This window comes from Heterodontus francisci, chromosome 1 (assembly GCF_036365525.1).
Source record: "Heterodontus francisci isolate sHetFra1 chromosome 1, sHetFra1.hap1, whole genome shotgun sequence".
In the NCBI taxonomy this organism is placed as follows: Eukaryota; Metazoa; Chordata; class Chondrichthyes; order Heterodontiformes; family Heterodontidae; genus Heterodontus; species Heterodontus francisci.
In genome coordinates, this window is record NC_090371.1 from 18,966,966 (window position 1) to 18,989,804 (window position 22,839).

Here is a 22,839-nt window from a genome sequence, read left to right on the forward strand (position 1 = left end):
TGGAGAACGAAATAAGAGCAGGAGCCTTTGGCCTCTTGAGCTGCTCCGCTATCCAATAAGGTCTACATCAACGCCAGTTTCCCATCCTCACCCATCTCCCCTTTTTTCTCTCATCTCCCAATAATCTATCATCTCGGTCTTGAATAAACTCAACTACTGAGCGTCCACGTCTTTCTGGGGTTGAGAATTCCAAAGATCCACAACTCTTTGGCTGAAGAATCAACAGGGTTGGATAACGTAAGGTGGGAGGAAGTGCATGCAGAGCACAGACTAGTTGGGCTGATGGCCTGTTTCTGTGCTGTACATTCTATGTAACTCCTTCTTCACATTCATCAATCACCAAATATTTCCGGCTTTTCATTCAGGCCTCTGCTCAATACTAATGGAGACATACATATGAATTAGGAGTAGGCCACTCAGCCCCTCGAGCCTGCTCCACCATTCAATGAAGATCAGATTATTACAGGTTTAGCTGAATTGGACAAAGAAAAGCTACATCCATTAGCTGATGGTACAAGGATTAGGGTCACAGATTTAAGATTTTGGGCAAAAGGTGCAGGGCGCATGTGAGGAAGAATTATTTTACGATGGCCTGGAACTCGCTGCCTACACGTGTGGTGGACGCAGAGACGATTAATGATTTCAAAATTAAATTGGATGGTCCCTTGAGGGAAGTAAACTTGCAGGGCTATAGAGATGGAGCGGGGAGTGGGACTGACTGGATCTCTCTATAGCGAGCTGGCATGGACTAGATGGGTCGAATGGCCTCCTTCTGTGCTGTAATGACGCGCTGGCCCATCTGATTCTAACCTCAACTCCACATTCCTGACTACCCCCAATAACCTTTTCACCCCCTTGCTTATCAAGAATCTATCTACCTCCCTTAAAAATATTTAGACTCTGCTTCCACTGCTTTTTGAGGAAGAGCGTTCCAAAGACTCAACTCTGAGCAAACATTTCTCCTCATCTCTGTCTTAAATGGGCGAACCCTTATTTTTAAACAATGACTCCTAGTTCTAGATTCTCCCACAAGAGGAAGCGTCATTTCCACATCCACCCCGTAAAGTCCCCTCAGCTTCTTATATGTTTCGTTCAAGTCACCTCTTACTCTTCTAAACTCCAGCAGATACAAGCCTAGCCTATACAACCTTTTCTCATAAGGCAACCCATTCCAGGATCATCACTAAGCAATCAACTGTCAAAAATGAAAATCAGAACAAAACTGCAGCCCTTATTTTATTCCTTTAAAACTTTAATTCAGAACCACTAGGGAAGAAACAGCCATACCTGCGCAAAAGCCCATCCGGGAGAGCGCTGCTTACTAAAAACACGTGAATCCCAATAAATATCCTGAGAAGCATTAAACAGATGCCGAATGGAGTGTACAACACAAGCAGGGCCAGGATAAAACCATCAGAAGGTAATCTGAAAATTAAAAAGAAAAAGTGGGTTAAGAACTTTCTGCAAAAACTTAGAATTAAAAAAAGGTGGGGGGTTCACAGAATTGTTACATTGCAGGAGGCCATTTGGTCCATCATGTCCATACTGCCTCTCTGAGACAGCAACTCCTTCAGTTCCATTCCCCTGCCTTCTCCCCATAACCCTGCACATTCTTCCTTCTCATAACTGTCTAATTCCCTTTTGAATGCTTCAACTGAACCTGCTTCCACGATGTTCTGAGGCAGCGCATTCCAGACCTTAACCACCTCACTGCGTTAAAAAGGTTTTCCTCATGTCACTTTTGTTTCTCTTACCAAATACTTGAAATCTGTGACCTCTCATTCTCGATCCTTTCATGAGTGGAACAGTTTCTCCCCATCTACTCTGTCCAGACCTCTCAGGATTTTGAATACCTCTATTAAATCACCTCTCAGCCTTCTCTTCTCCAAGAAAAACAGTCCTAACGTTTCTCCAATCTATCTTCATAGTTGAAATTCCTCATCCCTGAACCATTCTCGGGAATCTTTTCTGTACTCTCTCCAATGCCCTCACGTCTTTCCTTAAATGCGGCGCCCAGAATTGGACGCAACACTCCAACCGAGGCTGAACTAATGTCTTATAGAAGTTCAACATAAGTTCCTTGCTTTTGTGCCGTCCCTGGGAACAGCCCATAGAGCACAGAGTCCTGTGTTACAGAGCTGCTTGGGATGAACCTCGACAAAAACCACTGCATCTCTTTCCACACCTGCTTTGCGAAGACACATTCCAGGAGGAGGTGGGCGACCATCTCTTCCCCACCACAGCCACCTCGGGGGCATTGTGCGGAGGGGGCGAGACTTCGGGTGTGCATGAAGGATCTGACGGGGAGGGCCCTTCTCACCACCAGCCAAGCTCCTATTAATAAAGCCCAGGATACTGTAAGCTTTATTAACCGCTTTCTCAATCTGTCCTGCCACCTTCAATGACTTATGCACATATACATCTAGGTCACTCTGCTTCTGCACCCTCTTTAGAATTGTGCCCTTTATTCTATATTGTCTCTCCATGTTCTTCCCACCAAAGTGAATCACTTCACATTTCTCTGCATTGAACTTCATCTGCCACCTGTCTGCCCAGTCCACCAACTTATCTATGTCCCTTTGAAGTTCTACACTATCCTCTTCACAGTTCTCAATACTTCCAAGTTTCGAAACATCTGCAAACTTTGAAATTGCGCCCTATATACCAAGGTCTAGGTCAACGCCAGGAGCATCCGGAATAAGGTGGGTGAGCTTGCAGCATGGGTTGGTACCTGGGATCCTGATGTTGTGGCCATTTCAGAGACATGGGTAGAGCAGGGGCAGGAATGGATGTTGCAGGTTCCGGGATTTAGATGTTTCAGTAAGAACAGAGAAGAGGGTAAAAGAGGGGGGGGTGTGGCATTGTTAATCAAGGAAAGTATTACAGCGGCAGAAAGGACGTTTGAGGACTCGTCTACTGAGGTAGAATGGGCCGAGGTTAGAAACAGGAGAGGAGAGGTCACCCTGTTGGGAGTTTTCTATAGACCTCCGAATAGTTCCAGAGATGTAGAGGAAAGGATAGCGAAGATGATTCTCGACAGGAGCGAGAGTAACAGGGTAGTGGTTATGGGGGACTTTAACTTTCCAAATATTGACTGGAAATACTATAGTTCGAGTACTTTAGATGGGTCTGTTTTTGTCCAGTGTGTGCAGGAGGGTTTTCTGACACAGTATGTGGACAGGCCAACCAGGGGCGATGCCACATTGGATTTGGTACTGGGTAATGAACCCGGCCAGGTGTTCGATTTAGATGTAGGTGAGCACTTTGGCGATAGTGATTACAATTCGGTTAGGTTTACCTTAGAGATGGGCAGGGACAGGTATATACCGCAGGGCAAGAATTATAGCTGGGGGAAAGGAAATTATGACGCGATTAGGCAAGATTTAGGATGTGTAGGATGGGGAAGGAAACTGCAGGGGATGGGCACAAACGAAACGTGGAGCTAATTCAAGGAGCAGCTAATGCGTGTCCTTGATAAGTATGTACCTGTCAGGCAGGGAGGAAGTTGTCGAGCGAGGGAGCCGTGGTTTACTCAAGAAGTTGAAGCGCTTGTCAAGAGGAAGAGGGCGGCTTATGTTAGAATGAGACGTGAAGGCTCAGTTAGGGCGCTTGAGAGTTACAAGCTAGCCAGGAAGGATCTAAAGGGAGGGCTAAGAAGAGCAAGGAGAGGACACGAGACGTCATTGGCAGATAGGATCAAAGAAAACCCTAAGGCTTTCTATAGGTATATCAGGAATAAAAGAATGATAAGAGTTAGAACAGGGCCAATCAAGGATAGTAGTGGGAAGTTGTGTGCGGAATCAGAGGAGATAGGGGAAGCGTTAAATGAATATTTTTCGTCAGTATTTACAGTAGAGAAAGAAAATGTTGCCGAGGAGATTACTGAGATACAGCCTACTAGGCTAGATGTGATTGAGATTCACAAGGAGGAGGTGTTAGCAATTTTGGAAAGAGTGAAAATAGATAAGTCCCCTGGGCCAGATGGGATTTATCCTAGGATTCTCTGGGAAGCCAGGGAGGAGATTGCAGAGCCGTTGTTGTTGATCTTTATGTCGTCATTGTCGACAGGAGTAGTGCCGGAAGACTGAGGATAGCAAATGTTGTCCCCTTGTTCAAGAAGGGGAGTAGAGACAGCCCTGGTAATTATAGACCTGTGAGCCTTACTTCGGTTGTGGGTAAAATGTTGGAAAAGGTTATAAGAGATAGGATTTATAAGCATCTTGAAAAGAATAAGTTCATTTGTGATAGTCAGCACGGTTTTGTGAAAGGTAGGTCGTGCCTCACAAACCTTATTGAGTTTTTCGAGAAGGTGACCAAACAGGTGGATGAGGGTAAAGCCGTGGATGTGGTGTATATGGATTTCAGTAAGGCGTTTGATAAGGTTCCCCACGGTAGGCTATTGCAGAAAATACGGAAGTATGGGGTTGAAGGTGATTTAGAGCTTTGGATCAGAAATTGGCTAGCTGAAAGAAGACAGAGGGTGGTGGTTGATGGCAAATGTTCATCCTGGAGTTTAGTTACTAGTGGTGTACCGCAAGGTTCTGTTTTGGGGCCACTGCTGTTTGTCATTTTTATAAATGACCTGGAAGAGGGTGTAGAAGGGTGGGTTAGTAAATTTGCGGATGACACGAAGGTCGGTGGAGTTGTGGATAGTGTCGAAGGGTGTTGTAGGGTACAGAGGGACATAGATAGGCTGCAGAGCTGGGCTGAGAGATGGCAAATGGAGTTTAATGCGGAAAAGTGTGAGGTGATTCACTTTGGAAAGAGTAACAGCAATGCAGAGTACTGGGCTAATGGGAAGATTCTTGGTAGTGTAGATGAGCAGAGAGATCTTGGTGTCCAGGTACATAAATCCCTGAAAGTTGCTACCCAGGTTAATAGGGCTGTTAAGAAGGCATATGGTGTGTTAGCTTTTATTAGTAGGGGGATCGAGTTTCGGAGCCACGAGGTCATGATGCAGCTGTACAAAACTCTGGTGAGGCCGCACCTTGAGTATTGCGTGCAGTTCTGGTCACCGCATTATAGGAAGGATGTCGAAGCTTTGGAAAGGGTGCAGAGGAGATTTACTAGGATGTTGCCTGGTATGGAAGGAAGGTCTTACGAGGAAAGGCTGAGGGACTTGGGGTTGTTTTCGTTAGAGAGAAGGAGGAGGAGAGGTGACTTAATAGAGACATACAAGATAATCAGAGGGTTAGATAGGGTGGATAGTGAGAGTCTTTTTCCTCGGATGAGGATGGCAAACACGAGGGGACATAGCTTTAAGTTGAGGGGTGAAAGATATAGGACAGATGTCAGAGGTAGTTTCTTTACTCAGAGAGTAGTAGGGGCGTGGAACGCCCTGCCTGCAACAGTAGTAGTCTCGCCAACTTTAAGGGCATTTAAGTGGTCATTGGATAGACATATGGATGAAAATGGAATAGTGTAGGTCAGATGGTCGGCGCAACATCGAGGGCCGAAGGGCCTGTACTGCGCTGTAATGTTCTAAATTCTAAATTAATATATATCAGGAAAAGCAAGGGTCCCAACACTGATCCCTGGGGAACTCCACTACAAACCTTCCTCCAGCCCGAAAAACATCCATTAACCACTCCTCTTTGTTCCATGTCACTCAGCCAATACCATTTCCATGTTGCTCCGTCCCTTTTATTCCAAGAGTTACAAGTTTACTCACAAGTCTCTTGTATTAAATGCCTTTTGAAGTCCATGTACACCACATCAACAGCATTGCCCTCATGAACCCTCTGTTACTTCCTCAAAAAACTCCAGCAAGTTAGTTGATCATTTTCCCTTAAGAAATCCATGCTGGCTTTCCTTAATTAACTCGCATTTGTCCATGTGACTATTGATTTTTCGAGAAGTTTCCCACCACCGAAGTTAAGCTGACGGGTCTGTAGTTGCTGGGCTTATCTTTACACCCTTTTTTAAACAAGAGTGTAACGTTTGCAATCCTCCAGTCCTCTGGCACCACCCCCGAGTCGAAGGAAGACTGAACAATTATGGCCAGTGCATCTCATCCGGCCCTGGTGCTTTCTCCACTTTAGTTCAGTCTATCTAATAGGCCCTCCGAATCAATTTTAAACCCCTCTAGTGCATCTGACTTACCTCCTCTTTCAACAGTGACTGGATTGGGCAACAAGATGGCAAATAGAGTATATTGCGCGAAAGTGAAGTTGTTCACTTTGGTCATAAAAATAGAAAAGCAGAATTTTTTTTGGTTAATGTTGATGTTGAGAGAGACTTTGGGGGTACTCGTACAAGGAACACACAAAGTTAGCATGCAGGTGCAGTAGGCTATTAGGAAGACAAATGGCATGTTGCCCTTTATTGCAAGGGGATTGGAGTACAGGAATAAAGAAGTCTTACTAAAATTGTACAGAGCTTTGGTGAGACCACACCTGGAATACTCTGTGCAGTTTTAGTCTCCACATTTAAAAAAGGATATACTTACACTGGAGGCAGTGCAGTGAAGATTTACTAGATTGGTCTCTGGGATGAGGGGGTTGGCCTATGATGAGAGGCTGAATAAATTGGGTCAATATTCTCTGAAGTTTAGAAGAATGAGAGGGGATCTAATTTAAACATACAAGATTCTGAAAGGACTTGATAGGGTAGAAGCTGAGAGATTGTTCCCACTGGTCAGGGTATCTAGAACACGGGGACACAGTCTCAGGATCAAGCACTGAGATGAGAAGAAATTACTTCACTCAAAGGGTTGTGAATCTTTGGAATTCTCTACTCCAGAGGGTTGTGGATGCTCCATCACTGAATACATTTAAGGCTGGGATAGATAGATTTTGGTCTCACAGGCAATCAAGGGATATGGGGAGCAGGCAGGAAAATGGAACTGAAGTCCAAGATCAGCCATGATCGTACTGAATGGTGGAACAGGCTCGATGGGCCATATGGTCTACTTCTGCTCCTTGTTCTTGCGTTGCATCTTCTTCCTTAGTGAAGACAGATGCAAAGTAGTCATTTAATAACTCAGCAATGCCCTCTGCCTCCATGTGTAAATCCCCTTTCTGGTCCCTAATTGGCCCCACTCTTCCTTTTACCACCCTTTTACTATTTATCTGCCTATAGAAAACCTTGGGATTTCCTTTAATGCTATCTGACGATCTCTTTTCATGCTCTCTCTTTGTTTCTCTTATTTGTTTTTTCACTTCCCCTCTGGTCCTTCTATATTCAGCCTGGATCGCAACAGTATTTTCCATGTCAGAGACATGGGTAGAGCAGGGGCAGGAATGGATGTTGCAGGTTCCGGGATTTAGATGTTTCAGTAAGAACAGAGAAGATGGTAAAAGAGGGGGGGGTGTGGCATTGTTAATCAAGGAGAGTATTACAGCGGCAGAAAGGACGTTTGAGGACTCGTCTACTGAGGTAGTATGGGCCGAGGTTAGAAACAGGAGAGGTGAGGTCACCCTGTTGGGAGTCTTCTACAGACCTCCGAATAGTTCCAGAGATGTAGAGGAAAGGATAGCGAAGATGATTCTCGACAGGGGCGAGAGTAACAGGGTAGTTGTTATGGGGGACTTTAACTTTCCAAATATCGACCAGAAATACTATAGTTCGAGTACTTTAGATGGGTCAGTTTTTGTCCAGTGTGTGCAGGAGGGTTTTCTGACACAGTATGTAGACAGGCCAACCAGGGGCGATGCCACATTGGATTTGGTACTGGGTAATGAACCCGGCCAGGTGTTAGATTTAGATGTAGGTGAGCACTTTGGTGATAGTGATCACAATTCGGTTAGGTTTACCTTAGAGATGGGCAGGGACAGGTATATACCGCAGGGCAAGAATTATAGCTGGGGGAAAGGAAATTATGATGCGATTAGGCAAGATTTAGGATGCGTAAGATGGGGAAGGAAACTGCAGGGGATGGGCACAATCGAAATGTGGAGCTTATTCAAGGAGCAGCTACTGCGTGTCCTTGATAAGTATGTACCTGTCAGGCAGGGAGGAAGTTGTCGAGCGAGGGAGCCGTGGTTTACTAAAGAAGTTGAAGCGCTGGTCAAGAGGAAGAAGGCGGCTTATGTTAGGATGAGACGTGAAGGCTCAGTTAGGGCGCTTGAGAGTTACAAGCTAGCCAGGAAGGATCTAAAGGGAGAGCTAAGAGCAAGGAGAGGACACGAGAAGTCATTGGCGGATAGGATCAAGGAAAATCCTAAGGCTTTCTATAGGTATATCAGGAATAAAAGAATGACTAGAGTTAGACAAGGGCCAATCAAGGATAGTAGTGGGAAGTTGTGTGTGGAATCAGAGGAGATAGGGGAAGCGTTAAATTAATATTTTTCGTCAGTATTTACAGTAGAGAAAGAAAATGTTGTCGAGGAGAATACTGAGATTCAGACTACTAGGCTAGATGGGATTGAGGTTCACAAGGAGGAGGTGTTAGCAATTTTGGAAAGTGTGAAAATAGATAAGTCCCCTGGGCCAGATGGGATTTATCCTAGGATTCTCTGGGAAGCCAGGGAGGAGATTGCAGAGCCTTTGTCCTTGATCTTTATGTCGTCATTGTCGACAGGAATAGTGCCGGAAGACTGGAGGATAGCAAATGTTGTCCCCTTGTTCAAGAAGGAGAGTAGAGACAGCCCTGGTAATTATAGACCTGTGAGCCTTACTTCGGTTGTGGGTAAAATGTTGGAAAAGGTTATAAGAGATAGGATTTATAATCATCTTGAAAAGAATAAGTTCATTAGCGATAGTCAGCACGGTTTTGTGAAGGGTAGGTCGTGCCTCACAAACCTTATTGAGTTTTTCGAGAAGGTGACCAAACAGGTGGATGAGGGTAAAGCCGTGGATGTGGTGTATATGGATTTCAGTAAGGCGTTTGATAAGGTTCCCCACGGTAGGCTATTGCAGAAAATACGGAAGTATGGGGTTGAAGGTGATTTAGAGCTTTGGATCAGAAATTGGCTAGCTGAAAGAAGAAAGAGGGTGGTGGTTGATGGCAAATGTTCATCCTGGAGTTTAGTTACTAGTGGTGTACCGCAAGGATCTGTTTTGGGGCCACTGCTGTTTGTCATTTTTATAAATGACCTGGAAGAGGGTGTAGAAGGGTGGGTTAGTAAATTTGCGGATGACACGAAGGTCGGTGGAGTTGTGGATAGTGCCGAAGGATGTTGTAGGGTACAGAGGGACACAGATAGGCTGCAGAGCTGGGCTGAGAGATGGCAAATGGAGTTTAATGCGGAAAAGTGTGAGGTGATTCACTTTGGAAGGAGTAACAGGAATGCAGAGTACTGGGCTAATAGGAAGATTCTTGGTAGTGTAGATGAGCAGAGAGATCTTGGTGTCCAGGTACATAAATCCCTGAAAGTTGCTACCCAGGTTAATAGGGCTGTTAAGAAGGCATATGGTGTGTTAGCTTTTATTAGTAGGGGGATCGAGTTTCGGAGCCACGAAATCATGCTGCAGCTGTACAAAACTCTGGTGAGGCCGCACCTGGAGTATTGCGTGCAGGTCTGGTCACCGCATTATAGGAAGGATGTGGAAGCTTTGGAAAGGGTGCAGAGGAGATTTACTAGGATGGTGCCTGGTATGGAGGGAAGGTCTTACGAGGAAAGGCTGAGGGACTTGAGGTTGTTTTCGTTGGAGAGAAGGAGGGGGAGAGGTGACTTAATAGAGACATAGAAGATAATCAGAGGGTTAGATAGGGTGGATAGTGAGAGTCTTTTTCCTCGGATGGTGATGGCAAACACGAGGGGACATAGCTTTAAGTTGAGGGGTGATAGATATTTTTTTTTTTTTTCTTTTGGGCCTCCTTATCTCGAGAGACAATGGATACGCGCCTGGAGGTGGTCAGTGGTTTGTAAAGCAGCGCCTGGAGTGGCTATAAAGGCCAATTCTGGAGTGACAGGCTCTTCCACAGGTGCTGCAGAGAAATTTGTCTGTTGGGGCTGTTGCACAGTTGGCTCTCCCCTTGCGCCTCTGTCTTTTTTCCTGCCAACTACTAAGTCTCTTCGACTCGCCACAATTTAGCCCTGTCTTTATGGCTGCCCGCCAGCTCTGGCGAATGCTGGCAACTGACTCCCACGACTTGTGATCAATGTCACACGATTTCATGTCGCGTTTGCAGACGTCTTTATAACGGAGACATGGACGGCCGGTGGGTCTGATACCAGTGGCGAGCTCGCTGTACAATGTGTCTTTGGGGATCCTGCCATCTTCCATGCGGCTCACATGACCAAGCCATCTCAAGCGCCGCTGACTCAGTAGTGTGTATAAGCTGGGGATGTTGGCCGCTTCAAGGACTTCTGTGTTGGAGATATAGTCCTGCCACCTGATGCCAAGTATTCTCCGAAGGCAGCGAAGATGGAATGAATTGAGACGTCGCTCTTGGCTGGCATACGTTGTCCAGGCCTCGCTGCCGTAGAGCAAGGTACTGAGGACACAGGCCTGATACACTCGGACTTTTGTGTTCCGTGTCAGTGCGCCATTTTCCCACACTCTCTTGGCCAGTCTGAACATAGCAGTGGAAGCCTTACCCATGCGCTTGTTGATTTCTGCATCTAGAGACAAGTTACTGGTGATAGTTGAGCCTAGGTAGGTGAACTCTTGAACCACTTCCAGAGCGTGGTCGCCAATATTGATGGATGGAGCATTTCTGACATCCTGCCCCATGATGTTCGTTTTCTTGAGGCTGATGGTTAGGCCAAATTCATTGCAGGCAGACGCAAACCTGTCGATGAGACTCTGCAGGCATTCTTCAGTGTGAGATGTTAAAGCAGCATCGTCAGCAAAGAGGAGTTCTCTGATGAGGACTTTCCGTACTTTGGACTTCGCTCTTAGACGGGCAAGGTTGAACAACCTGCCCCCTGATCTTGTGTGGAGGAAAATTCCTTCTTCAGAGGATTTGAACGCATGTGAAAGCAGCAGGGAGAAGAAAATCCCAAAAAGTGTGGGTGCGAGAACACAGCCCTGTTTCACACCACTCAGGATAGGAAAGGGGTATAGATATAGGACAGATGTAAGAGGTAGTTTCTTTATTCAGAGAGTAGTAGGGGCGTGGAACGCCCTGCCTGCAACAGTAGTAGACTCGCCAACTTTAAGGGCATTTAAGTGGTCATTGGATAGACATATGGATGAAAATGGAATAGTGTAGGTCAGATGGTTTCACAGGTCGGCGCAGCATCGAGGGCCGAAGGGCCTGTACTGCGCTGTAATGTTCTAATTCTAATTCTACTTGGCATCTGTCATAAGCACATTTTTTCTTCTTTATCTTAATCTCTACCTGTTTTGTCATCAATGGAGCTGTCGATTTGTTTGCCCTACTTTTCCCCTCTGAGGAAACATACCTTGACTGTGCCCGAACTATCTCTTCTTTGAAGGTAGCCCAGTGTTCATCTACTGGTTTTCCTGCCAGCTTTTGACTCCAATTTATTCGCCCCAGCTCCATTCTTATCCCATTGAAACTGGCCTTCTCCTAATTAAATATTCTTAAGCTGGATTGCTCTTTGTTCTTTCCCAGAGTCAGCCGAAACCTTATGAAACAATGATCACTATCCCCTAAATGTTCTCCTATTGATACTTGATCCAATTGGCCCATTGCGTTCCCAAGAACCAGGTCTAGCAGTGCCTCCTTTCTCATTGGAGTTATTGGTAAATGGTGGGAGGATGGTTGGCGTAGAAAGTTAGACACTTGGAGAAATTGCATCTTCAGCGCCTAGGATCAAATATGGTGCAAACATTTCTTGTTGGTTAGTTCTAAAGAGAGCTTTATGAAAAGAGTTTGGACCCTCAACAGCGTTAATGTGCAGCCAGTCCTCACATCTTCACTCAAAGTCTGGGTAATACAGAATCTTGTGGATCAATACCTCTCCCACATACCCGTGAGCCCCACCCTAACCTTGTCAAACTTCAGGGGTTTCTAGTACCACTGGAGACTGATTTCAGTCCTCATTGGCTTCTTTTGACCTTATTTGAGAAATATTCAGCCTTGTGAAACAGCAGTCTCAGAACCCAGATTACGGATTATCGCTCCCACAACTCAACCAGAGGCCAGCCTCCAGTCAAACCTGTCTGAGACAGTGTTACCTTTCCGGTCTTCAAAAGAATCTGAAAAAGCGATGCTTGGCACATCGCCAGCCTCCACATGCCAACTAGCCCCTCAAATTCCTTCACTTCTGCCACATTACCCAATTTTGCCTGTACAAAAGGCTTCATGACACCACCATCTTTTATTGCTTCATTCCCGGGGGTGTAGGCATCACCGGCAAGGTCAGCATTTATTGGCCATCCCTAACTGCCCTTCAGAAAGTGGTGATGGGCCACCTTCTCGAACTCCTGTAGTCTTCATGTTGAAGCTACACCTACAGTGCTGTCAGGAAGGGAGAATTTTGATCCAGCAACGATGAAGGAATGGTGAAAGAATGAAAGCTGGTTCAATCGAGGCATTCAAGAGGGAACTGGATTGTTATCTGAAAAGGAAGAATGTGCAGGGCTAGTGGGAGAAGGCAGGGAAGTGGCAGGAGGTAAATTGCTCTTCTGAAGTGCCAGAGCAGACACGAAGGGCCGAATAGCTTCCCACTGTGCTGTAATGATTGTGAATTTGTGATACATTTCCAAGTCAGTGTGACTTGGAGAACTTGGTGTGGTGTTTCCATGCTCGCCACCATTCCAGAGCAAAGCAGCCGCTTGACCAGCAAACTGGTTGAGTTTTTTGAGGATGCAACTAGCAAGGTAGATAAAAGTGGAATAAGTAGGTGTAGTATACTTGGATTTCCAAAAGGCATTCAACAAGATGCCACACAAAAGGTTAAGATGCAAGATAAGGGCTCATGGATTTGGGGTAATATATTAGTGTTGATAGAGGATTGGTTAACGACAGGAAGTAAAGAGTAGGGATAAACGGGGCACATTTTCAAGTTGTCAGGCTTTAAATAGAGTAGTGCTGTAAGAATCAGTGCTAGGGTCTCAGCTATTTACAATCTATATTCATGAATTAGGTGAAGAGACAGAAAGTAATGTATCTATGCTTGTTGATGATATAAAGCTAGGTGGGAATACAAGCTGTGAGGAGGACACCAAGAGGCTGCAAAAAGATAGGCAGGTTAAGTGAGTGCGCAGCAAGGTGGCAGATGGAGTAAATGTGGGGAAGTGTGCAGTTATTCACTTAGGTAGTAAAAGTAGAAAAGCAGCATTTTTTTTAAAAGGCATGAAACTTGTAAATCTTGATGTTCAGATGGACTTGTGTGTACTTGTGCAAGGAACACAAAGTTAGCATACAGGTACAGCAAATGGCACATTGGTTTTTATTGCAAGGGGATTAGAGTACAAGAATAAATATGTCTTGCTACAATCTCAATTAGTCAGTGGAGGCCCACAATTTCAATCACACGATGTACAGTTCAAGAGTCAGTACAGACACACTGTACGCCTGTGAGGATTAGTGTGGACCACAGCATGTCTCATGACAGAGCGAGAGAGAGGATATCCCTGAGGGGTCAAGGATAGTATCTATTAGGCTATAGCTAAGGGACAAAAAAGGTGCAATTACATTGCTTGGTGGAGTCTACAGGCCACCCAAGAGTAGAAAGGATTTAGAGAAACAAGTTTGCAAGAAATTACAGAGAGATGCCAGAATTATAGACTATTTATAATAGGGGACTTTAATTATCCAAATATAGACTGGGATAGTATTGTGTAAAGGGCAGAGAGAGGCAGGAGTTCCTGGAGTGTGTTCAGGAAAATTTTCTACAGCAGTATGTTTCTAGTCCAATGAGAGGGGAAGCACTACTGGGCCTGGTTCTTGGGAAAAAGGTGGGCCAAATGGATCAATTATCAGTAGGAGAACATTTAGGGGACAATGATAATTGTATCATAATGTTAGCTTTGGAAAAGGTCAAAGAACATGGAAAAGGACAAAGAACAATCTAGAATAAGAACAATTAACTTATGGAAAGCTAACTTCAATGGGGTAAGAATGGATCTTTGCCGAGTAAATTGGAATCAAAGGTTGGAAGGAAAAACAGTAGCTGAACAATGGGCTAGCTTCAAAAAAGATAGCTCGGGCAGAGCAAAGGTATATTCCCGTGAAGGGGAGCGGTAGAGCAAATAAATCCAGAGCTCCCTGGATGACAGAAGAGAAAGAGATGAAGAAAAGTGTGTTTGTGACAGATGTCAGGTAGATGGTACAATGGAGAACCAGGTTCAGTATAGAAGGTTCAGAGGGGAAGCGAAAAGGCAAGTAAGGGAAGCAAAGAGAGAGTATGAAAACAGACTGGCAGCTAACACAAAAGGGAGAATTGCAAATGTTACATCCTTATTCAAAAAAGGACATAAAGATATACCCAGCAACTACAGGTCAGTTTAACTTCGATGGTGGGGAAACATTTAGAAAGAATAATTCAGGACCAAATTAATAGTCACATAGACAAATGTGGATTAACCAAAGAAAGCACTGGAGACAGTATAGAAAAGATTCACGAGAATGCTTCCAGGGATGAGGAACTTCAGGTATGAAGATAGATTGGAGAAGATAGGACTGTTTTTCTTCGAGAAGAGAAGGCTGAGGGGAGATTTGATAGAGGTATTCAAAATCATGAGGGGTCTGGACAGAGTAGATAGGGAGAATCTGTTCCCACATGTGCAAGGATCGAGAACGAGAGGGCAAAAGAGGTAAAAGTGACATAGAACCAAAAAAAAATTACAGCACAGAAGTCCATTCAGTCCATTGCAGCTGCGCCAGCCAAAAAGAAAACTCGCCACCCAATCTAATCCCACCTTCTAGCTCCTGGTCCGCAGCCAGGTTACAGCACTTCAGGTGCAGGTCCAGATACCTTTTAAATGAGTCGAGGGTTTCTGCTTCTAACACCGTTCCTGGCAGTGCATTCCAGGTACCCACCACCCTCTGGATGAAAAAGTTCTTTCTCATGTCCCCTTGAATCCTTCTACCCATCACCTTTAAATCTGTGCCCCAAATGAGGAAAAAACTTCTTCCCGCAGCAAGTCGTTAGGATCTGGAATGCGCTGCCTGAAAGTGTTGTGGAGGCAGATTCAACTGAAGCTTCAAAAGGGAATCAGACAGTTATATGAAAAAGAAATTACTTAATAAACAATATCCATTCTCTGAAATGATTGCAACACACTCACACACACATTCGCTCTCACATGCACTCTCAAGAGAAGATGGTATTACGAATGAGGCGGGAGTAGTGCACTGTTTTTTTTCTAGTTCGATTTCTCCATAGGTCACAACACAATTAATTTTTCCACTTACTGATATGGACAATCATATACTCTTTTTTCCTCAGAATAAAACACACCAAACAGGTTACTTTAATAAACAACAAAACTATCATTTTCTTATGAAAAAAGTCTTAACCAGTAATGAAGTAAAGTGTCAATACACGGACTGAAATATTGAAGTTCTTTTTACCTTAGCCCCTCACATACACACTCGCAACACATATATATTTACACCAGTTAACCAAAAAAAAAAGGGATCTTCGATCAAGAGCTCTTACAAAAAAAAAGACATTGATTGAATTTTTCAAGGAGGTGACTATGTGTGTAGATGAGGTTAAAACAGTTGATGTAGTCTACATGGACTTGAATAAGGTTTTTGATAGGGTCCTGCAAGGGAGATTGGTCAAGGAGCTAAGAGCCCACGGGATCCAGGACAATTTGGCAAATTGGATCCAAAATAGGCTTAGCGGCAGGAGGCAGAGGATGATGGTCAAGGGCTGTTTCTGCGATTGGAAGCCTGTGACCAGTGGTGTAACGCAGGGATCAGGGATGGGACCCTTGCTGTTTGGAGATTACATTAATGATTTAGATGTGAATATAGGAGGTATGATCAGAAAGTTCGCAGATGACACAAAAATTGGTGGTGTCGTAAACAGCGAGGAGGAAAACCTTAGATTTCAGATGACATAGATGGGCTGGTAAGATGGGCAGAGCAGTGGCAAATGGAATTTAATCCTGAGAAGTGTGAGGTGATGCATTTTGGGAGGACTAACAAGGCAAGGGAATATACAATGGATGGTAGGACCCTAGGAAGTAGAGGGTTAGAGGGACCTTGGTGTACTTGTCCATAGATCACTGAAGGCAGCAGCACAGGTAGGTAAGGTGGTTAGGAAGACATATGGGATACTTGCCTTTATTAGCCGAGGCATAGAAGATAAGAGGTTATGATAAAACGCTAGTTAGGCCACAGCTGGAGTACTGGGTACAGTTCTGGTGGCCACACTATAGGAAGGATGTAATTGCACTGGAGAGAGTGCAGAAGAGATTCACCAGGATGTTGCCTGAGCTGGAGCATTTCAGTTATGAAGAGAGACTGGATAGGCTAGGGTTGTTTTCCTTAGAGCAGATAAGGTTGAGGGGGGACATGATTGAGGTATACAAAACTATGAGGGGCCCAGATGGAGTAGACAGGAAGAAACCTTTTCCCCTTAGCGGAGGTGTCAATAACCAGGGGGCATAGATTTAAGCTAAGGGGCAGGAGGTTTAGAGGGGATTTGAGGAAAACTTCTTCACCCAGACGGTGGTTGGAATCTGGAATACACTGTCTGAAGGGATGGTAGAGGCAGGAACCCTCACAACATTTAAGTATTTAGATGAGCACTTGAAACACCATAGCATACAAGGCTACGGACCAAGTGCTGGAAGATAGGATGAGAATAGATAGGTGCTTGATGGCCGGCACGGACATCAGTAAGGTTCTGTCCCGCCACAGTCCACCTGCTTCAATGGGTGCTTGGAGCTGAGGGTCATTGCCCGACAAGTGGACTGTAACACCGCACCAAACAGCACGACCAAAAAAGGAAAGAAGGTACCAGCCCTTCGTTTTGCAAGCTGAAACGTCAGAACTGTGTCCTGGCCTGTCGGATGACGTTACACAAATCAACGATTCTCGGAAGACCACCATCATGAACAACGAGCTCAGTAAACTCAATGTGGACATTGCAGCACTTCAGGAAACACACCTCCCTGCGAGCGGATCTCTAAGAGAGCAAGACTACACCTTCTTCTGGCAGGGTAGGGATCCTGAAGAACCAAGACAGCATGGAGTGGACTTCGCCATCAGAAACTCTTTACGCAGCATGATAAAGCCACCTTCAAATGGCTCGGAACGCATACTGTCCATCCGACTGTTCACCGCCTCTGGTCTAGTGCACCTACTCAGCATCTATGCTCCAACACGCTGCTCCCCACCTGAAGCTAAAGACCAGTTCTATGAGAAACGCCATAATATCATTAGTAGCATCCCCAACACCGAACACCTATTCCTGCTGGGGGACTTCAATGCCAGGGTTGGGGCTGACCATGACTCATGGCCTTCCTGCCTTGAGCACTTTGGCATTGGAAGGATGAATGAAAATGGACAGAGACTGCTTGAGTTGTGTACCTATCATAAGCTCTGCAACACCAACTCATTCTTTCACACTAAACCCTGTCACCAGGTTTCTTGGAGGCACCCAAGATCACGTCGTTGGCACCAGCTGGACCTCATCGTTACAAGGCGAGCCTCTTTAAACAGTGTTCAAATCACACGCAGCTTCCACAGTGCGGACTGCCACACCGACCACTACCTGGTGTGCAGCAAGGTTGGACTCAAACTAAAGAAGCTGCATCACTCCAAGCAGAAGGGCCGCCCGCGCATCAACACTAGCAAAATTTCTCATCCACAGCTGTTACGCAAGTTTCTAAATTCACTTAAAAAAGCCCTCCAAAACACTCCCACAGGGGATGCAGAGACCAAGTTGGCCCACATCAGAGACGCCATCTATGACTCAGCAATGACCAACTATGGCAATTGTGTGAAACGGAATGCAGACTGGTTTCAATCTCACATTGAAGAGCTGGAACCTGTCATAGCCGCTAAGCGCATTGCACTGCTGAACTACAAGAAAGCCCCCAGCGAGCTAACATCCGTAGCACTTAAAGCAGCCAGAAGCACTGCACAAAGAACAGCCAGGCGCTGCGCAAATGACTACTGGCAACACCTATGCAGTCATATCCAGCTGGCTTCAGACACCGGAAATATCAGAGGGATGTATGAAGGCATTAAGAGAGCTTTTGGGCCAACCGTCACGAAGATTGCCCCCCTCAAATCTAAATCAGGGGACACAATCACTGACCAACGCAAACAAATGGACCGCTGGGTGGAACACTACCTTGAACTGTACTCCAGGGAAAATGTTGTCACTGAGACAGCCCTCAATGCAACCCTGTCTCTGCCAGTCATGGATGAGCTTGACGTACAGCCAACAAAATCAGAACTCAGTGATGCCATTGATTCTCTGGCCAGCGGAAAAGCCCCTGGGAAGGACGGCATTACCCCTGAAATCATCAAGAGTGCCAAGCCTGCTATACTTTCAGCTCTGCACGAACTACTTTGCCTGTGCTGGGATGAGGGAGCAGTACCACAGGAGATGCGCGATGCCAATATCATCACCCTCTATAAGAACAAGGGTGACCGCGGTGACTGCAACAACTACAGTGGAATCTCCCTGCTCAGCATAGTGGGGAAGGTCTTCGCTCGTGTCGCTTTAAACAGGCTGCAGAAGCTGGCTGAGCGTGTCTATCCTGAGGCACAGTGTGGCTTTCGAGCAGAGAGATCCATCACTGATATGCTGTTCTCCCTTCGCCAGCTACAGGAGAAATGCCGCTAACAACAGATGCCCCTCTACATTGCTTTCATTGATCTCACCAAAGCCTTTGACCTCGTCAGCAAAAGTGGTCTCTTCAGACTACTAGAAAAGATCGGATGCCCACCAAAGCTACTAAGTATCATCACCTCATTCCATGACAATATGAAAGGTACAATTCAGCATAGCGGTGCCTCATCAGACGCCTTCCCTATCCTGAGTGGCGTGAAACAGGGCTGTGTTCTCGCACCTACACTGTTTGGGATCTTCTATTCACTGCTGCTCTCACATGCATTCAAGTCCTCAGAAGAAGGAATTTTCCTCCATTCTAGATCAGGTGGCAGGTTGTTCAACCTTGCCCGCCTAAGAGCGAAGACCAAAGTAAGGAAAGTCCTCATCAGGGAACTCCTCTTTGCTGACGATGCTGCATTAACATCTCACAATGAACAGTATCTGCAGAGACTCATCAACAGGTTTGCGGCTGCCTGCAATGAATTTGGCCTAACCATCAGCCTCAAGAAAATGAACACCATGGGACAGGATATCAGAAATGTCCCATCCATCAATATCGGCGACCACACTCTGGAAGTGGTTCAAGAGTTCACCTACCTAGGCTCAACTATCACCAGTAACCTGTCTCTCGATGCAGAATTAAACAAGCGCATGGGAAAGGCTTCCTCTGCTATGTCCAGACTGGCCAAGAAGGTGTGGGAAAATGGCGCACTGACACGGAATAGAAAAGTCCAAATGTATCAAGCCTGTGTCCTCAGTACCTTGCTCTACGGCAGCGAGGCCTGGACAACGTACGTCAGCCAAGAGCAACGTCTCAATTCATTCCATTTTCGCTGCCTCCGGAGAATACTTGGCATCAGGTGGCAGGACCGTATCTCCAACACAGAAGTCCTCGAGGCGGCCAACATCCCCAGCTTATACACACTACTAAGCCAGCGACGCCTGAGATGGCTTGGCCATGTGAGCCGCATGGAAGATGGCAGGATCCCCAAAGACACATTGTACAGCGAGCCCGTCACTGGTATCAGACCCACCGACCGTCCTTGTCTCCGCTTTAAAGACGTCTGCAAACGCGACATGATGTCCTGTGACATTGATCACAAGACGTGGAAGTCAGTTGCCAGCGATCGCCAGAGCTGGCGGGCAGCCATAAAGACGGGGCTAAAGCGTGGCGAGTCGAAGAGACTTAACAGTTGGCAGGAAAAAAGACAGACGCGCAAGGGGAGAGCCAACTGTGAAACGGCCCTGACAACCAATTTTATCTGCAGCACCTGTGGAAGAGCCTGTCACTCTAGAATTGGCCTTTATAGCCACTCCAGGCGCTGCTCCACAAACCACTGACCACCTCCAGGTGCTTACCCATTGTCTCTCGAGACAAGGAGGCCAAAGAAGATGATGATCGGCACGGACACTATGGGCCGAAGGGCCTGTTTCTGTGCTGTATAACTCTAGGAAGAATGTGCAGGGTTACAGGGAGAAGGCGGGGCAATCGCACCAGGTGAACTGCTCATTCGGAGAGCCGGTAGAGACACCATGGGCTCAATGGCCTCCTCTGTGATATAACAATTCTGAGATTCCATGTACGGATCAGTGTAAGGGTCAGTATTGATTCACTAGCTCCCTTTTACCTTCTGAAGTCCAGCAGCTGCTCCACCCGCGGCCTCTCCATGGCCTCGGCCCCCAGGCCTGAGCTCAGGCCCCGCACCCGCCGCTTCTCTCTCAGCCACAGCTTACTCTCCGCACCCGGGCACCCTTTTTTGATCTCTTCGATCCTCTCACAGGCCACAATTAACGCTCCTCGCCGCTTTTCCTGCCTCCATCCCTCTCTCTCACTTGCCTTCACAACACCGACACCATGTTGGGAAAACGACCGTGGCGTAACGGCATTGGGTCATCAAGACGCAGGCGCGGCTCGCGTCCACACCTCCGCGCAATGCGTACCGGGAGCTGTAGTCCCCCCCTCCTCTGCATAATGAGGCTTTGACTGGATAAAACTACAACAATAATATAAAAGCAAAATACTGCGGATGCTGGAAATCTGAAACAAAAACAAGAAATGCTGGATTCACTCAGCAGGTCTGGCAGCATCTGTGGAAAGAGAAGCAGAGTTAACGTTTCGGGTCAGTGACCCTTCTTCGGAACTGACAAATATTAGAAAAGTCACAGATTATAAACAAGTGAGGTGGGGGTTGGGCAAGAGATAACAAAGGAGAAGGTGCAGATTGGACCAGGCCACATAGCTGACCAAAAGGTCACGGAGCAAAGGCAAACAATATGTTAATGGTGTGTTGAAAGACAAAGCATTAGTACAGATTAGGTGTGAATATACTGAATATTGAACATCAGCAAGTGCAAACCTGAAGAAAAACAACCTGAAAAAAACAGTGGGTGAGCAAACTGAACAAACTAAGATGAACTGAAATATATACAAAAAAAGATTGTAAAAAATGTAAAAAGGAATGCCAAAAAAAAAAAAGGGAAGAAAAAATAACTAAAAATGACTAAAAATGAAAGTAAAGTGGGGGGCTGTCATGCTCTGAAATTATTGAACTCAATGTTCAGACCGGCTGGCTGTAGTGTGCCTAATCGGTAGATGAGATGCTGTTCCTCGAGCTTGCGTTGATGTTCACTGGAACACTGCAGCAATCCCAGGACAGAGATGTGAGCATGAGAGCAGGGGGGAGTGTTGAAATGGCAAGCAACCGGAAGCTCAGGGTCCTGCTTGCGGACTGAGCGGAGATGTTCCGCAAAGCGGTCAAACTACAACTCCTGGCATGCAGCACGGCGGCGCATCTCCGCGCATGCGTACTAGTCACAAGACGCCCGCTTTGCTCCCAGTTCGGAATGCATTCAGTGCGCATGTGCTCCAGAAACTTAATCTCTCTTCAGAAAAGTTTTGCTTTCAATTATACAAGGAGGGCAGCTCAAGTAAATGAACATAAAAGCAAAATACTGCGGATGCTGGAAATCTGAAATAAAAACAAGAAATGCTGGAATCACTCAGCAGGTCTGGCAGCATCTGTGGAAAGAGAAGCAGAGTTAACGTTTCGGGTCACTGACCCTTCATCCGAAACGTTAACTCTGCTTCTCTTTCCACAAGTAAATGAACAGACACGTACAGAACAAGGACAGGCAGAAATAGGAATCTTTAACGTTATATTATAATCTGGGATATTTGTTTAAGACTGAAATAGAGCTGATATGTAGAACGAGAGTTGTCATAGAGTCACACAGCACAGAAACAGGCCCTTCGGCCCATTGTGTCTGTGCCGGCCATCAAGCACTTAACTATTCTAATCCCATTTTCCAGCACTTGGTCTGTAGCTTTGTATGCTATGATGTTTCAAGTGCGCATCTAAATACTTCCTAAATGTTGTGAGGGTTCCTGCCTCTACCACCTCTTCAGGCAGTGCGTTCTAGATTCCAGCCGCCCTCTGAGTGAAATCTTTTTCCCTCAAATCCCCTCTAAACCTCCTTCCCTTTACCTTAAATCCATGCCCCCTGGTTATGGACCCCTCCACTAAGGTAAAAAGTCTCTTCCTATCTAACCTATCAATGCCCCTCAATTTTGTATACCTCAATCATGTGGTACATACTAAAGACATAGGCAGGAAGAGTGATGAGGTCCTGAAAAGTGAATACAGGGAGTTCGGCAGTAGGTTAAAAAGCAGGACCTCCAGGGTTGTAATCTCAGGATTACTCCCTGTGCCACGTGCTAGTGAGGGTAGGAATAGGAGGATAAGGCAAATGAATGCGTGGCTGAAGAGCTGGTATAGGCGGGAGGGCTTCAGCTACTTGGGTCTTTGGGATCTCTTCTGGTGCAGAGGTGACCTGTACAAGAGGGACGGGTTGCATCTGAACTGAAAGGGGATCGATATCCTTGCGGGGAGGATTGCTAGTACTACACGGGAGGGTTTAAACTAGTCTGGCGGGGTGGTGGGATCCAAAGTAGTGGTCGCTCAGATGAGATGGTTGAGGCAAAAGTAGAAGTTAAAGCAAGCCGGTCCAGTAGGCAGGCCGGGCAGTGGCAGGACAGGGAGCGTGGAAGGTCTGATAGGCTAAACTGCATTTACTTTAATGCAAGAAGCCTTACAGGTAAGGCAGATGAACTCAGAGCATGGATCGGTACATGGGATTGTGATATTATAGCTATTACGGAAACATGGTTGAGGGATGGGCAGGACTGGCAGCTCAATGTTCCGGAGTACCAATCTTTCCGGCGTGACAGAGGTGG

At 46.0% G+C, this 22,839-nt stretch overlaps 1 protein-coding gene across 3 annotated transcripts in view; it reads right to left on the bottom strand.

Annotated features, from left to right (window-relative positions):
* The window catches only part of aup1 (AUP1 lipid droplet regulating VLDL assembly factor), a 72,263-nt gene extending 51,760 nt beyond the window's left edge, over positions 1-20,503 (bottom strand). The window contains exons 1-2 of one of the 3 annotated variants that reach the window (XM_068028701.1): positions 20,234-20,503; positions 1,288-1,425 (exon numbers count right to left, since the gene is read on the bottom strand). In XM_068028701.1, coding sequence (XP_067884802.1) covers positions 1,288-1,425; positions 20,234-20,274 — 179 coding nt within the window. In that variant the 5' untranslated portion in view covers positions 20,275-20,503. Of the gene's footprint in view, positions 1-1,287; positions 1,426-20,233 lie in introns of those variants that run through there. The other 2 variants (XM_068028698.1, XM_068028699.1) reach the window with 2 other exon arrangements.
* Positions 20,504-22,839: the final 2,336 nt, after the last annotated feature.